General features: G+C 44.2%; 1 protein-coding gene across 4 annotated transcripts in view; it reads right to left on the bottom strand.

Annotated features, from left to right (window-relative positions):
• The window catches only part of MAPRE2 (microtubule associated protein RP/EB family member 2), a 162,991-nt gene that overhangs the window by 100,922 nt on the left and 49,530 nt on the right, over positions 1-12,539 (bottom strand). Inside the window, exon 1 of one of the 4 annotated variants that reach the window (XM_028479918.2) lies at positions 3,080-3,343. The exons of 2 other annotated variants lie outside the window; for them this stretch is intronic. In XM_028479918.2, coding sequence (XP_028335719.1) covers positions 3,080-3,198 — 119 coding nt within the window. In that variant the 5' untranslated portion in view covers positions 3,199-3,343. Of the gene's footprint in view, positions 1-3,079; positions 3,344-12,539 lie in introns of those variants that run through there. One more of the 4 variants, XM_024120709.3, reaches the window with a different exon arrangement.

The raw sequence follows: 12,539 nt of genomic DNA, 5'->3' as shown, positions 1-12,539 counted from the left end.
TAAAGGAAACTTGCTCTGCTAATCGAAGTACACTCTGTTTCGATAATGATTTACCACCCCCTCTAGTCCAGGCTGTAAAAATGGGTTCTGTTTATACCAAAAGATACCTGGATCAAGATATCTGGGTTGTGAACCATATTTGATCCTTATTTATAAACAATCTCGTGCAAATGTTATGACAATAATGTCTCCTCCTGGGAAGAGTGACCACTTGCCCCCAGATGGAGCCGGAAAGAACAGTCTTGTTCTCTGGGTGTCTGCTTCTCCTCTCACCTGTGCTCCCAGCCAGGTGAGGGGTGTCCTTGTCCTGGAGTACCTGGAAGAGTCCCCTTTCAGTAATAACTGCACTCTTCTTACATTTACATACCTCTTTTAAGATGGTGTTTGTTTTAAATATTTGAAGTTAACTTCACAAAAACTTTTCTAAGAATGTGATGAGACAGTCTATATGTAATAAGCAAATGTAGAAAATAAAGCCAAAGATTGAAGGACCTGCTGCGGCCCTACCTAGAAGTCAGTAAAGGAACCACAGAGAGAATTCCCTGTGATACTCCCAGGGCTCTCGGCTGACTCAGGCCCCTCCATGGCACTCCAACAGAACTCTCAAGCTCACCTCATTGTTGGGGGCCAAAATGAACCTACAGCCAAAGTAAAACTTATGTGGTTAAACCTCTCCTCTGGCTTTCAAATTGCCTTCCAAGTTTCCTCAGCAATTAAATGGCAATATTACTCCAGCCTCAGGACGCCAAAATAATTATAGAACACTTCCTGGATAGAAAAACGTGTCACATTTTTCCTTCCCCTCCACCCCTCCAAAAAAATAAGTGGTAGTTATACTACGTTGGTCATCCACTTTGAAAGAAAAGCAGACCAAGGAAAATATCAAGGGTGTCTGTCTCCATGTGCACTCTTTACATAACACAATACAAATGTAATTTTGGAGTCTTCTTTCTTCATTTAACCTATGACATCTCTCACTATAGCATCCAATACGCCTATTATATAAAATACAAAGGCGATGATGCTCTTAGTGACTTAAGATTTTGCTCAGTCAGATCTTTATTCAAATTCAGTTTTGTTTTTCACATAATTTCAGGTACCATACAGGGACTCAGACAGCAAACTGGAAATAGTTCAGGAAATGGAAATAATAACTTGGACTGAATTTAAAAGGTGAATAAATGTTTACTTTAAAGCAATAATTCATCAACAAAAGGTAGCATTTAACCTTTCTACCAAATGATTTTTCCACTGCCATTGCAAGTTAGTTCATATGACTAATAAAACCCAACCAGGCAACTGCCTTCGTTCGGCCCATGTGGTAAAATTCGAACTCTGTCTTAAAAACAACTGCTACCTACGTGCCAGAGCTGAAATCACTGACGAAATATGGGCTTCAAATTTATTACCTAGAAGAGCAGTTTAAATAAGTGCGGTTTAAAAGCAACTCAGAGTTTTTGTTTTTAAATTCTACTTTAAGCTTTGGAATGTCCAGAGAAAGGTGGAGAGAAGTAAAGGAGAGAAGGGACCCAAAGTTCCAGTCTCATGGGTCTCCAAAGGGAGAGTCCCAGAGGTTGTGGACCAATTTGGGTTTATATTAAGCAAATTTATATTAACCAATTTTGGTTTATATTAAGTGCTTGGTTTAACCAGCACTTGGAATCTTTAAGGATGCCATGTCAACATATTACTTGGAACCATAGGCATGAGATTTTGGTGACCTCATGGGCACAGCCAAAATTAACTCCCAGTATTTATGTAACTGCCAGAGATGACAGGGCAAAGATTACTTATAATTTTTTTTTTTCAGTCAGCTCATAGCATTTCTTTGGTCAAAGAGAGAGGATGTGGGGGTACTTTTGGCTCTATTTTTAAAATATGCAATATTTATACACACACAGACTAGTCTGCCCATAATACCATCTGAATGTTTAGATGAAGGCATTAAAAAAAAAAAAAGTTATTTCCTGTTGCTTGCTGAGAGGATGCATTTCAGAGGTATGCGTGCTCTGCCTCAAAGCAAAAGCATTGTTAGCGGTTATCAAGGTAACATTTAAAAATAACTACCCCAGTACAAAAGAACTTCAGAGGAAATATGAGCGAAGCTATCAGTCTCCCTTAAAGTCTGGCCTTGAGCTGCATTAGACTCTAGCTGCATTCTCCATTACATTGTTATCCTTATCAAACAATGCAAACAATTTTAATGAGCTTATCTACTAGAACATATTGCCAGATATGCTAATGTAAAAACGATGCCAACCGTACAGGCTGCCTCATTAATCAAAAGGCTCACAACACAATGACCAAGATCAGTCCATCCTCAAATCAGACCACAGCAAAATACCAGGAATTACCTTCCTACTGTAAATAAGAAGGGCGGGCTCCCCCACCCATGCGGAGGCCATAAACTCCTAAGAAAATGCATAACGGCACCCAGTTCTTTTCAGGTCCATTGCAGTCCAGTCTCTTTCTAATAAACCTCGGGTTCTATGGAGAAAATTTTGGTGAATGTCTGACACCGTGACCTCTGCTGTCAATCCTTGCACCAATCAGCGAGCAGAATTCTTACAAAGCTCCATCAATCTGGCGGTTCAACATCACAGACTGCAGCTTAATCTAGAGGATTCCATCTTTCCTGCACACACGCACACCAGGGCAAGCGCAAACCTTTTCCTCACCATCCTCCTGGTTCCCTGTCTTCAGGCACAGCCTACCTCATGGTTCCTTTAAAATCTAAAAAGGAAGGAGGAAAGGAAGTGCTCCAGCCTGTCTCCCTTTGGAGAGGGGGAGAAAATTGCTTGCATTTTGAAATCAATGTGGAAGGAAAGAGATGGAGGGAGACCCCTTGCAGGCAGCAAACCTATTCACAAAATGCTTTCCAGCTGCAATCGGGAAGCCTCCGTGCACACCCAACATGACACATGGAAACAGATAGGAAATAATCACAACCGCCTTTACAAACGCCCGTCTGCAGCCGGGTCCGGGGGCAGCGTCTGCTCCATTATATAACGAGCGGACTTCCGCGCGCCCGCCCGCCGCGGTCCCCCGCCCGGCGCCGCTCCCGTGCCAGCCCCATTACCTGTAGGAACGCTCCCCGCGCACTGTGTGCTTCCGGAAAGGAATGATGGTCCCGTTATCCTGGATGATGTCGTTGTTGTTCTCGCCATTTGGGGACAGGGTTTGGGTCGGCCCGGGCATTGGCGCACTCCCGAGGATGGGAACAAACCGCTGTGGGCTGGCTGGTGAGGAAGGTAGCTGCGTCTCGCCTTCCCGCTCGCCTGCTCCTCGCGCAGACCGCGCCTGCCGCCTGCTCGCCGCTCGCAGCTCCCTTCTCCTCCTCGGATCCCGCCCCGCCCTCTCGAGGCCCGCCCTCCCGGCTGCTGACGTCAAAGCGCCGGCAGCAGCACCCTGGTCACGTGGCCCGGCCCATCCCCATAGCAACCCGCTAACTCATCACCTCGTCTTGATTAGCGCTGGGCCCCGGCGTGACCACGCCAGCGGCTCCAAGCAGGCACCCGGGCAGGCCTACATCTGGCATGTAAAACCCCAGGCCACCCCCGGCCCCCCTCGCAGACTCGCCTGGGTCTGAAAACCAGCTCTTCCTCTAACCATTTCCTTTCCAACCCGAGCTCCCCCTGCAGCTGTGTACACAAAAGAAAGATTCAGGCAGAGGGGTGTGGGAGACCCTTTAACTCCTTCAATACCAAGTTCTTGTGTCATGAAAATTAAACTCCGTCTGGTTTCAGAAAAATATAAGACGACCTGGTAGCCTCCTTCTAGAAAGTATATCAGACTAAGGGGTTAAAACTTCCAGGTTCCTCCCCCATTCTCCATACAGCAGCAGCCGCCTCCCCAAAAGTAGCCCCAAACCTGAAAAGCAAAGAGGAAGCTGCATTTCCTTCTAATCAATATACCTTTACGTTAATAATGAGAAGATCAAAGACTGCAAATTAAGAGATTTTCTGCACAAAAGAATCCCCAAAGAGAGTTAAAAAAAAAAATAAAAAAGATAACCACCATTTTAGAACATCATGATTACCCACGACCTCCCAATTCAAATTCTTATACTGTCTCCTGATACACATAACTAAATCCTTGTCATGTCTTTTATTTTCTTTGAATTAAACACGTGAACATCCAATTTAGTATTTGGAGGCTCTCAACATTCAAGCTGTTCTGTATCATTGCAATGGAGCTTTCAAATACATTGGCTAGGAGCCAGGTACTATTATTATTACCATCCCTATTTTAAAGATGAGTAAACTAGTGAGATTAAGCAACATGCTCAAGGTCACACAGCCAGGAAGTAGTGAACTGGAACTTCAAAATGACATGCTTTTATCAATGTGATTGGACAGTGGTGGTCTATGTTTAATGTGAACTCATAAATGTTATAGATCAAGGTAAGAATCAAGTACTTTATGTACTTCTCAACATGACCACTGTGAAAAGAGAGCCGTGAATAGAATTGCTAGTACTGTGCAAAGTGTATGGATTAGATTATAAATTCTGAACAGATTCCAGATGTGTCCAGTGCTTTCCTTCAGAAAGAAGAAGGGAGTTTGAAGGATTCTCTGCTTATCAAAAGTGGTCTCTGACCCTTTGTGGGGTGGGAAAGGAAGGAGAATTGGAATGTAAAAGACAGAATAAATATATGTAGCAGAAAGTGCTAGGCGCATGCCTTCACATCATTGTATGGCTTACCAGCTTTATCATTTTGTGATACAGATGTTAAAACAAGTAAAAAAATTTGTCATTCCTGACAATTCTCCAGCATATTTCCCTGGTAATAAGTTATTTCTGGCATCAAGCTTCTAGAATTAGAGTCAAATGGTTTACAACCCAGATGGTAATGATAATCTTAAATAAGGGGGCATTTTTTCCTATTCTGTATTCTCCTTTTGAACTATATTTTAATAATTTTATTTTCTACTTTCTCCAGTCAATTCACAGTGCACAAGTTGATTCCTTCATCCATATCCCAGCTTACATGAGAATTTTTTTTCATACAATAAGGATCCAATTCTGACCTAAGACTTCACAAGGTACAACAGATAAATATCTAAGTACAAGAGATACACAGCAAGCCTCACACTGCACAGTGAGCTAAAGGGGCATGAGAGTGTAGTTACTGCTACAAAGACCAACACTTCCTCTTACTATTTCTGTTACTTGACCCATGGCTGTTAATTTCCTTACTAATTTGTTCCCCTTCACAAAAGCTTCCCCTTTCTTTGGGAACAGTCTGAAGTTAAAAGGCACAGTCTACAAATCAAATATTTAATGTTTTCCACATACACGCTCTCATTTGGGGCTCTTTTGGATAGCTTTCTTTTCCATGATCCCATATTTAAGTAATAGGTTACATAACTGGTGTTATCCTAGGGACTATGTTTGTCAGAATTTGAATGTATTATAGATCATTGGTTATACCAACTAATTTTGTGGAGAGAATACTCCCACTGTTTCTGGGCTGTTCATGAAAAAGGGGACCATGACCAGGAATTTGAGTGAATGGGATGAAAGGGGAGGGGTAGTGAGGCAGGTGGAGGAGGTACCTAAGAGCCTTGTAAGTCTTCCTCCAGGACTGCTCTGAACCACACCACTCTAAAGGGACCCAGAGAGCCCCCAGAGACTTGTGATTACCCTCTGAGATGCAGGGGTAACAGGGGTAATAATTTGAAAATATTAAACAGATGTGTTTTCATTCCTCTCCCCATAAATCAGGTTACCTGGCAGCCATTCTCCAGTTTAGCCCTGGGGAGAAAGGCAAGGCACATTCCACTTTGGGAAGGAGGATGCTAGGACAGAGGGAAATGCCAAACAGGCAGGAAGAGGGCAGGGAGAGTACCCTTTCCAACCCCAAGGTTGGAAAGAAGCAGGTGGAAGTGGGAAAAAGCAGAATCTCCCACCTCTGGGTCCCTGAAGGGAGACGTTAGAGAGGTTTTGGCTTTGTTCTCAGCCTAACGGAATTTCTTTTGCCTAATGAGGCAGAAGTCCCATTTGAGACTCTGGGAAGAGATGGCCTTCAAAGAGTGTCTCCCCAACACCTTCCTCCCCAGTCAAGGTGCAGCCTCATCACACTAGAGGCTAAAATCAGTGGCTTGGTACAGTTAGGGAGAGAACCCAGGGAGAGAGGAGGACATCTAAAAGACCGAATATTCACCCAAGAGATGGAGCACTCCAAAGACAGTCTAAACTGGAAGAGGCTGTAATACTGTGAACTTTTTAAAACCTTTCATTTCCCATCCCCCTCAGCGGGGCCAAGAGAGTCACACAGATCACATACACACAAATAAGCTAAAATGTCTCATGTACATCTGACTGTAGGTTAAGGTTTGTCTTATGTACACAGATGTATCTAAAATAAAGTATATCCAGACCATCATCCTAGATCTCCAACTGCCCCATAGAGAAATGGCTCCTCTTACCAAGCATCATGGATTGAAGCTGGGGCTCTGGCATCAGGCAGACTTGGTCCCCGGCTTGGTTTCACCACCTGCGGGCTATGTGACCCTAGCAAGTTACTCTGCATCTCTAAGATTTAGTTTCCTCATCTATGAAGTAGGTGTAATAATACTGGTTTCATAGTGTTGCCGTGAAGATTAAATTACATAATATAGTTGAAGCAATTGACATAGTCTCTGGCCTATAGCAAATGGTCTTTAGTGGTAGATGCTATTTTTAAACAATAAGTTAAGCATACTCTGAAATGTTCATTCACTCATTCACTTGACACTTATAGCTGGATTTCTTGTGTACTACAAGATGGTAAAATAAGAAGAAAAGTCCCAGGCTCTGTCCTCAAGGAACTCAGAGCTGTAGATGAGCAAGATGAAAATATTGGCAATTATGACACAACATGATGCTGTGATAATGGCACCATACAGTGTGATATAGAGCCATAGAAGATGAGCACCTAATTCAGAATGGAAAATGGGAAGTAGGTCTGAAAAGTTTCCCCAAGGAGCTATTACTTAAGCCTTGGGTGAGTAATAATTATAACCGTTTTTGTTCACTTTCTCTGTGCTAAACAGAATACAAGATCCCTTAGGGAGGGGCTTCCACTGCTTTGCCCACTGCTATATCTTTGGTTCTCAGCATAAGGGCTGGCAGGTAGTAGGCACTACATGAATACATAATTCACTGATTCAACAAATATCTGATTTGATTCTCACAATGACCCTAATGATGAAATTGAGGCTCAAAGAGCAAAAGCAACTTGTCCAGGATGTCTTAGCCCCAAAGTTGACATGCTTCTCCACTAGGCTCTACTGACATTTAAAAGAGGAACGGTAGTGTAGAGGGGAGACAAAGGGCTTCTCAAGCAGATATACTTAGGTACAGAGGTACAAAAGGGTGTGATATCCCCAGGAGACAGCAAGTTGTTTAGTATGGGTGGAGAACAGAGTGCACGATGGCAGGGGACAGGGCCAGGACCAGGTGCAGGAGGGGCTGTGGCCAAGCTATGAAGCTTGACCTTCACTCTGAAGGTGTTTTGGAACCATGAAGTGCTTTAGGGAGGGAAATTCATGGTGAAATTTGCATATCAAGAAGGTCTGATGCTGCAGTAGCATAGAAGACATGTTGGAGTATTTATTTATTTGTTTGTTTGTTTGTTTATTTGGGGCTTCCTTGGGTCTTTGTTGCAGCGCACGGGCCCTCTCCAGCTGCAGCGAGCGGGGGCCACTCTTTGTTGCGGTGCGTGGACTTCTCATTGTGGTGGCTTCTCTTGTTGCAGAGTACGGGCTCTAGGCGCGCGGGCTTCAGTAGCTGTGTCACACGGACTCAGTAGTTGTGGCTCTCGGGGTCTAGAGAGCAGGCTCAGTAGTTGTGGCGCACGGGCCTAGTTGCTCCGCGGCATGTGGGATCTTCCCAGACCAGGGCTCGAATCCGCGTCCCCCACGCTGGCAGGTGGATTCTTAACCACTGCGCCACCCAGGAAGTCCCATGTTGGAGATCAAAATGCATCAAACAGTGAAGAAGGCCTAAACTTAGACAGGAGCCAAGGGGTTGTAGGAGCAAGCACAGATCTGAGATATTCAGAGGGAATAACTGGTATGATTTGTTGGACTAAATGGATGTGGGCACGATGTTGATGGGGATTAAGGGTGGGCAGTGAAGGAGAAAGATATTTCAAGTGAATCCTAAGTTTGTGGCTTGGGTGACCAAGGGGATAATGGTATCATTCATCAAGATGGGAAATACAGATTGAATTGTCCTTCTGGAAGAGAGATTCTCATAGCGTGTTTTGGACATAGAGAAGTACCTATAGGACAGCCTAGTGGTGACAATGATTGGTCACCAGGCTTCACACACAGTGGGTGTTCATTAAGTGTTTATTGAATAAGGGAACATGTGGGTCTTTGAACGTATATGTTTGACTTGGAGATACATATGATTTGGAGGATATTGTCTCATGGGTGATCATTGAAGCTGAGGGTGTGGATGCCCTCACTCAGGGAGAAAGAGAAGGCCTGGGATGGAACTCTCTAAAAGCTGAGTGATAAAAAAGAAGACTGCAAAGAGACGGCAAAGGATTTGGCCTGATGGGGCCAATCACAAGAGGGAGTGGTTTCACTGGGCCCAGGGGAGAAATGGGTATCAGAGAGGAGGGAGGTGTCTCTAGGGCCAAATGTCATGGAATGTTTGAATCAGATAAGGACAGAGAATGGGACTTCCCTGGCGGTCGGTCCCGTGGTTAGGGCTCCACGCTTCCACTGCAGGGGGCACGGGTTCAATCCCTGGTTGGGGAACTAAGATCCCGCATGCTGCGAGGCGCGCCCAAAAAAAAACCAAATAAGGGCACAGAAGTGTTGACTGGATTTGATAAGGTGCTCTCAAAGGTATTTTGAAGAGACTGAATTTCAGATCAGACCCATCAGTGATTACTGAAGAAAATAAAGAAATCTTCAACAAGTAGGGAAACTGTAATTCTTAGCAAGATCACTAGTATTCTGACCTAACAAAGATACTGAAGGAATGAGGCGACATTAAATTGTGGGTCAGGTATATATTGTCAGCAACTAACTAGCATCAACAAGTTTTTGCACTAAAAAGCTCTCGGCAGTATTGGAGGAGCCAATATGTTCATTAACGAGCACTTGTTAGGCACCAGATGTGTCCCCTTCTATGGGGTCAAGACCCACCCTTCCCCCAAAAAGTCAAACGAGTATCTAAAATGTGTGTTTGGAGAGCAGGATTACTAAAGCAGACCCAGCAGACACAGAGCCAGAGCAACAAGAGAAAAAGGAAACCAGCCGCCGTCCCAGTCCACAGGCCCAATCAAGGAAGATGGAACTGGGCACCAACCCAGATTTTAATTTTCCAAGTTCCTAGGTTATAGCACAGTCCCGTTTCTCTTGAGGTTTAGGCCAGAGAGCACCGATAATTGCATCCTGGCAGAAATCATTGTCTATTTCTCCAACACATGAGATTTGTCTAAAACAGGGATTTTGCATTGCCTTGGATTTGAGAAATCCAAAATACAACAACAGAGAAGATGTGAAATCATCAGCCAGGAATGGATGCTAATCCTGATTCCATCCCAGCAGTACCTACTCATCACGAATGCCTTTTCCAAGTTAAAATGTGTTCACTGAAGCTGATAATCACTGCTGTCAAAGGCATTCACAGCTGTCACACCACCTTAGATGGAGGGAGGGGAGCTTCCTTAGATTGTTATCGCCTCTGAATGCAGACAGAAGATTCCACTTAGCAGTCACCACTGCTGCCCTGGGACAAGTAATTTTCCCATGCGTATGTCTTAGTATTTTCCAGTAGGGAATGGCAGGGACAGGTTATCAATCAGTGGCTTAAAATATGCTCCACACCCAAAATGAGAGCAGTGAATAAACACATGATTGGCCAGCCAGTGGTGCTGGCTCTGAAATCACATCAGTGGCATAGAGATGTACTTGAGAGTGGTCCTTGCTCGCTACTTTCTCCCTGAGGCATAGAAGATTTAATTAGTTCTTCCTTTAGATCTGATGAGAATTCTATAATATGTATATGCCTCCTGGCTTTTAGTAATAGCATTTTATTTAAGAAAAATTGGTAAATGTTTTCCCCCAGATGAAGAATGCCTTCCTTCAAAACGAACCTGAGCAGGTAGACTCTTCCAGGACTGACTTTTGAGATTACTTGTCTTTGCAGATTATTTATCAGCCACAACTATAGCTATGCCGATATGTCCACAAGGCAGAGTTTTGCAAGCCTCCTTCCTATTTGCTAGTAAAATCGCGAGGTTTCTGTAATGTCAAAGTATAGAACGTGCCATTGCTTAAGGGAAGATTTTCTCTGTGTGTTGGAATTTGCTTTCTAATTCGCTTTTTCTTGGATTTTCTCAAGGTTGGACTTAATTTCGTGGAATAAGTCACAGAACACGATGGGAACGCAATTCACAAACTTGCAGAACATTATGATTTCTGTAATCAATCAATCAAATCTGTGCAATTTAAGTTTTCACTCTGTTAAGTAAAAATGTGCTTCTGAATTATACCATCTTGTTAAACTGAAGAGCTTTAAATATGTTTTCCATAAAAATACAATGTGATAAACGTTATAATTGAAGAATGTATTAAGTAGCACAGGAATACAGAAAAGAAAGCAACCATGACTGGAGAGACAGGAAAAGCTTCACCAAGGCCATGATATTTGTACTGGGGCTCGGTCATTCACTCAACACGCATTTACTGAACACCTACTACATGCTAGGAATAATGGGTGCTGGAGAGACAGAAATGAACAAAACAGGCAAAATTCTCTGCCCTCGTGAATCTTACACTTGAGTGTGTGATGTGTGTGTTGTGGGGTAGGAGGTGAGGGTCAAAAAGATCACAGTGACCAGAATGTACAGGGCTTTGAACGGCCATTGTGAGAACTTTGGCTTAAAACCAAAGTTAGGAGCCGTCACTCTGCAGCAGGCTTCACAGTATCTATTGGTTCAGATGCGGAATCCTCTCCAGCAACAAGGACAACGATGATAGCAACACCTAATATTTACTGGGTACTTTTTAGGGACCAAGTGCTCTGTTTCAATTGGGTAGGTATTTTTAATCCTCACAGAAACTTATGAGGAAAGGGCGATTCTAAATCCTGTTTGTCAGAGGAGGCAGCTAGTTAAATAACTTAGCCAGCTCATCAGCCAGGAAGTGGCAAAGCTGGGTGTGAACACACCTGCCAGGCGTCAAAGCTGTCATCCTTGTTCACTAGCTCAGGCTGCCTTCCACTAGGGTCTGATAAAACCTGGGTGCAAGAATGCAGAATCTAGGGCTGGGGAGCAGCAGGGATGAGACAGCAGGACACAGAAGCAAGAGAAGGTAGATTGCTGCCCTGAAGGCAATTCAGTCTAGGGAGTGAGGAAGTAAGGCCAGAAAAAGGGTGGAGAAAGAGAGAATGAGGTGGGTGGGGATGAGAGACAGGATACGAGAGAGCCGTATTCATGGCAGTAAGGGACGGAGACTGGAAGGATAGGAGTTGTAAATTACGGTTAACGAGGACTTCCCTAGTGGCGCAGTGGTTAAGAATCCGCCTGCCAAAGCGGGGGACACGGGTTCGAGCCCTGGTCCAGGAAGATCTCACATGCTGCGGAGCAGCTAAGCCTGTGCGCCACAACTACTGAAGCCCGCGCGCCTAGAGCCCGTGTTCCACAATGAGGGAAGCCACTGCAATGAGAAGCCCGCGAATCGCAACGAAGAGTAGCCCCCGCTCTCCGCAACTAGAGAAAGCCCGCCCACAGCAACGAAAACCCAACACAGTCAAAATAAATAAATAGGTAATAAAATAAAAGGTATTAAAAAAAATTACGGTTAAGGAAAAGGGAGAGGGAGGGAGAAAGAGATACCAGGATTGGGGGTTAGCGGTATATGTGATTAGTAGGGAAAATTAATTTTCTTACCCTTATTTATAGCGATTAACTATTTTCTTTTTCTGAGTAAGCCTCAACCATCAATATACATTTCTTTGATATCTTCTGGAGGGGAGACGAGACCACAGGCATTTTTTGGTATTTGTTTTCAAAGCTGAAATCTGCTTTCATTTTCACTATGCTAAGACTGTGACAATTCAACCCTCCAACGCTAGACATGCCTAATCGAATGTTCTTACTGAAATGTGTCCATGCCCAAGTTCATGAAATTCCTTTACTTCCTTCCCCTATTTTATTTCCACGTTTAAACGAAACAGGTCTTGATGAACGGACTGGGTAGGACAACTGAGGAAAGATAAAAGGCACCTTGGGCTCAGTTTAGGGGCAAAGGAAAGGAAGAGACTCTAGGTACCATTAACAAGTAAACTATCTTCCAGAAGGCTCACAGGCTTTCAAGAGACAATTTCCTTAGGGCTCTCAAAAAGTTAACTAGCCCACTGGACTTTATTTCTGATTTTGATATTAAAAAGTACCAACTGAGGGCTTCCCTGGTGGCGCAGTGGTTGCGCGTCCGCCTGCCGATGCAGGGGAACCGGGTTCGCGTCCCGGTCTGGGAGGATCCCACATGCCGCGGAGCGGCTGGGCCCGTGAGCCATGGCCGCTGGGCCTG

This window comes from Physeter macrocephalus, chromosome 19 (genome assembly GCF_002837175.3).
Source record: "Physeter macrocephalus isolate SW-GA chromosome 19, ASM283717v5, whole genome shotgun sequence".
Taxonomy (NCBI): domain Eukaryota; kingdom Metazoa; phylum Chordata; class Mammalia; order Artiodactyla; family Physeteridae; genus Physeter; species Physeter macrocephalus.
This window is presented reverse-complemented; position numbering and strand designations above follow the sequence as displayed.